This window comes from Pediculus humanus, genomic scaffold (genome assembly GCF_000006295.1).
Source record: "Pediculus humanus corporis 1103172107629 genomic scaffold, whole genome shotgun sequence".
Lineage (NCBI taxonomy): Eukaryota > Metazoa > Arthropoda > Insecta > Psocodea > Pediculidae > Pediculus > Pediculus humanus.
Genome location: NW_002987242.1, coordinates 224,178 through 227,560, shown reverse-complemented (window position 1 = coordinate 227,560; position 3,383 = coordinate 224,178). Strand labels below are relative to the sequence as shown.

The 3,383-nt window shown below is 25.6% G+C and overlaps 1 protein-coding gene across 1 annotated transcript; it reads right to left on the bottom strand.

Moving 5' to 3' along the window:
* Positions 1-995: 995 nt before the first annotated feature.
* On the bottom strand, positions 996-3,083 carry Phum_PHUM255330 (uncharacterized protein; the record flags this gene model as incomplete). Its single annotated transcript, XM_002426426.1, has 5 exons — positions 996-1,074; positions 1,199-1,428; positions 1,529-1,737; positions 2,296-2,395; positions 3,003-3,083. 5 exons carry the CDS (start codon positions 3,081-3,083, stop codon positions 996-998), a joined length of 699 nt encoding a protein of 232 aa, XP_002426471.1.
* Positions 3,084-3,383: the final 300 nt, after the last annotated feature.

The window sequence follows — 3,383 nt, the reverse complement described above, 5'->3', positions numbered from 1 at the left end:
TTCTTTTTTTTTTCTATTCTGATTGAAGTTGAAAACGAACGGACATTTCGAATGATCATAAAGTAGAGAAAAAAAAAATACTTGAGAAAAGGTGTCATAAAAACTTGGGTCTAATTTAGTTTCGTTCTGGGAATCCAAGAGAGGACGAGATAACATAAGCCCAATGTTATTACCGACGATGTTATTTCCGGAACAACCGCCGAATCCTCTTCTTCCATCCTCCATCCTCCTCTCTCTCTCTCTCTCTCTCTCACACTCCGACAGAATCCCTATTTTTCATGTTCCCTTTGCCTTCTTTTACCCCTACACTCGCATCCTCCTCCCTCCCTTATAATGATCCCTTTTTTCCTCATATCTTTTTTTTTTTTTTTTTTTTTTTTTCCTTTTTCCTCCCACAAAATTCTCTTTCTCTCTCTCTCTCTCTTCCTTCTCTGCGTCATGCATTTATATAGCATCATTTCCTACCGCCAAACACTTTGAACCTTTTGCACAGATAGTTTGACCTCAGCTTAAACTTTATTTTATACCGTTTCCTCATCTTTTTTTTTTTTTTTTAATGGTATTTTTAACCTTTTCCTTTTTTTTTCTTCCTTTGATTTTATAAAAATTCATAAATTTTTTTAATCCTTTTCTTCTTCTCCACCTTTAGTAGAATTCTATTCGTACAAAAAAATAATAAATTCTAAAAAAAAAATTAAAAATATTAATCATTTTTATTATTATTATTTGATTTAAAAACAAACCGGGGAAAAAACAAAAACAAACAAACAAACGATTTATTTCCTTACAAAAACTAAAGTATTGCACCTGGTTGTTGGTTGTTGTCGCAAAAACACATTTACTAAATTTTCCCACAAACATATTTACAAAACGAAAAAAAAAAAACTTTATGATAATAATAATAAAATTTAACAAAACAAACGAAAAATTTACTATTGTTATTATTATTATTATTACTAATATTAATTTAATTAATTTAAAAAATCTTGGTCGTCTTATTCGTTTCCCTCCGTTTCAATTCCATCATTTTTTGTGTCCGTCGTCATTATCATTATTAAATTTTTAATGTCGAATCTAAAAAGAGAGAGAGAGAGAGAAATAAAAAAAAATTGAGATTGAATTTTTTCTATTTCTAAACGATAAGAAACAACGTTAGAGAGAGAGAGAGAGAGAGAGATAGAAATTTATTTATTTTTACATGACTTTATCCAAAGTTTTTGTCATTTCTCTTATAGAAAATAATTCGGAATTAGAATTTATGCAATCGATCAAATCATCATCATCATCACCATCGCCATTTTTTTTCTCATTCAAACCATTTTCTTTTAAATAATTTAAATAATTTTCCTTGACGTCATTTATTTTTTTAACGAGTTCTTCTCTTTTATCATTTTCTTCTTTTATTTTTTCCATTAATTTTTCACGATTCTAAAAACAAAACAAAAATTATCATTATCATTATTTAGAGAGAGAGAGAGAGAGAGAGAGAGAGAGAGGAGCAAAACAATTCATTTATTTTTTAAATTACGTATATTCGAGATCCCGATTTAAATTTTTCTGTTATTTCATCAACGGTTTTTTCAAATTCTTCCAAATCTTTTATTTCTCTCTTTTTTGTTTCATCAATTTTTTCTTTTATTTTTTCTATTTGATATTTAACGACCGTTATTCCATTTCTTAAATTTATGTGTTCTTTTTGACAGGCAGCGTTACGAAGTTTCATCGCAGTCAATTGTCCTAAATAAAATCATCACATTTCAAATTTATTTTACATGTCTTATGCATAACACACACAACAACAAACAAACAAACAAACAACAACTTGTTATGTTTATCATTATACTTAAAATATTTTTTTTCCCCATTATTTTTATATAATTTTTCATTATGCATTATTAACAAGAGTACATATTTATTATTATTATTATTATTATTAACAACAATATTAAGTTAATAAGATTTTAATGAGGTATTGGCATGATTCAAGGTATAAATAAAATTAAAAAAAAAAAAAATCATTTTCTATTCTTTAACATTGATTATCCAATTTTCTAATTGTATTATTATTATTATTATTGTATTTTATCATGCATGTATTACTACTACCACTACTACTACCACTATCATTTATTTAATAATTTGAATAATAATACTTGTTTTTGTAAAAAAAAAAAAAAATTGAATTTTGTTTTCATAATTTGTTTCTTTAAAATTGATTCAAAATGATTTTGTTATTTAATATTTATATGATTTGATAAAATGATGTTTGTGTGTTTGTGTTTGTTGTATTTTTACCATCAATTTGTGATTTTTCTATTTCCAATTGTTGTAAATATTTTTTCTTATTTTCATTTTCAATAATTAGACATTGATTTTTTTCATCAAGTTTTTCTACCTGAAACATATACCAATACCACATGATAATGATTAATTATTTTATCAATTTGACACATTTTAATTACTATTAACAATACAATTTATTAATCTTAATCGTTTAATTTTCAGATAAGACATACACCAGATCAGTCTCAAACCGATGAAAGAGAAAAACATAAGCGAACATGCATCAAACAAAATTTTTGAAAAAGTATTGAATGGTGTTACATCATCAAGGGAGAGGATGGATAAAAAAAGGAGCAGAAGACAAGTTAAATACAAATACTGTCACCGATGATGATGATGATGATGATGATGATGAGGTAAGTACAAATAATAATTAACTAATGATATTGATAACTGAATTATGTTTGTTAATAATTAGATCAACAAGGTATAGGTTAGGAATGTGTGTGTGTGTGTGTGTGTTTGTCATGGTTAAATGTCAAAAGATAAACATAAAAACATTAAGTAACATAATAGGAAATAAAAAATAGAATAAAGAAAATTGACAATCGTTTTTCTAAAAGTTTACTCTCACAACAACAACAACTTGTTTACTCCTTAACAAACAACAACAACAACAACAAAAATAAACTAGCCTCTTCTTCGTTTTTTATTAAAACTTGAACAACATTTTCGACAGTTTCATCCAATGTAGACGTTGTTGATTCATATTGAACATCACAAATTTCTTTAACGCTCATTTCGATAATTAAAAAAAAAACAAAAAACAAAAAATAAACGATAATCTTAGATGAATTAAGTAAATCATAAACGACAGGAACGTTAACCTTGAAGTCATAGAGATAATGAATATGAATTATTACGTTCCGGAAATGATCAATTTTTTAAACCGTTATGAAATCGATGACCGTTATTTTTAAATTTAAAAACATTTCCAAAACTATTTATTAATTTTTATTTATAAAAAAAAAAATAAAATTTCAAGGTCGTTTATTTCTTAACTATGTTTTTACATTAATATAATAAATATTATTAAAGGG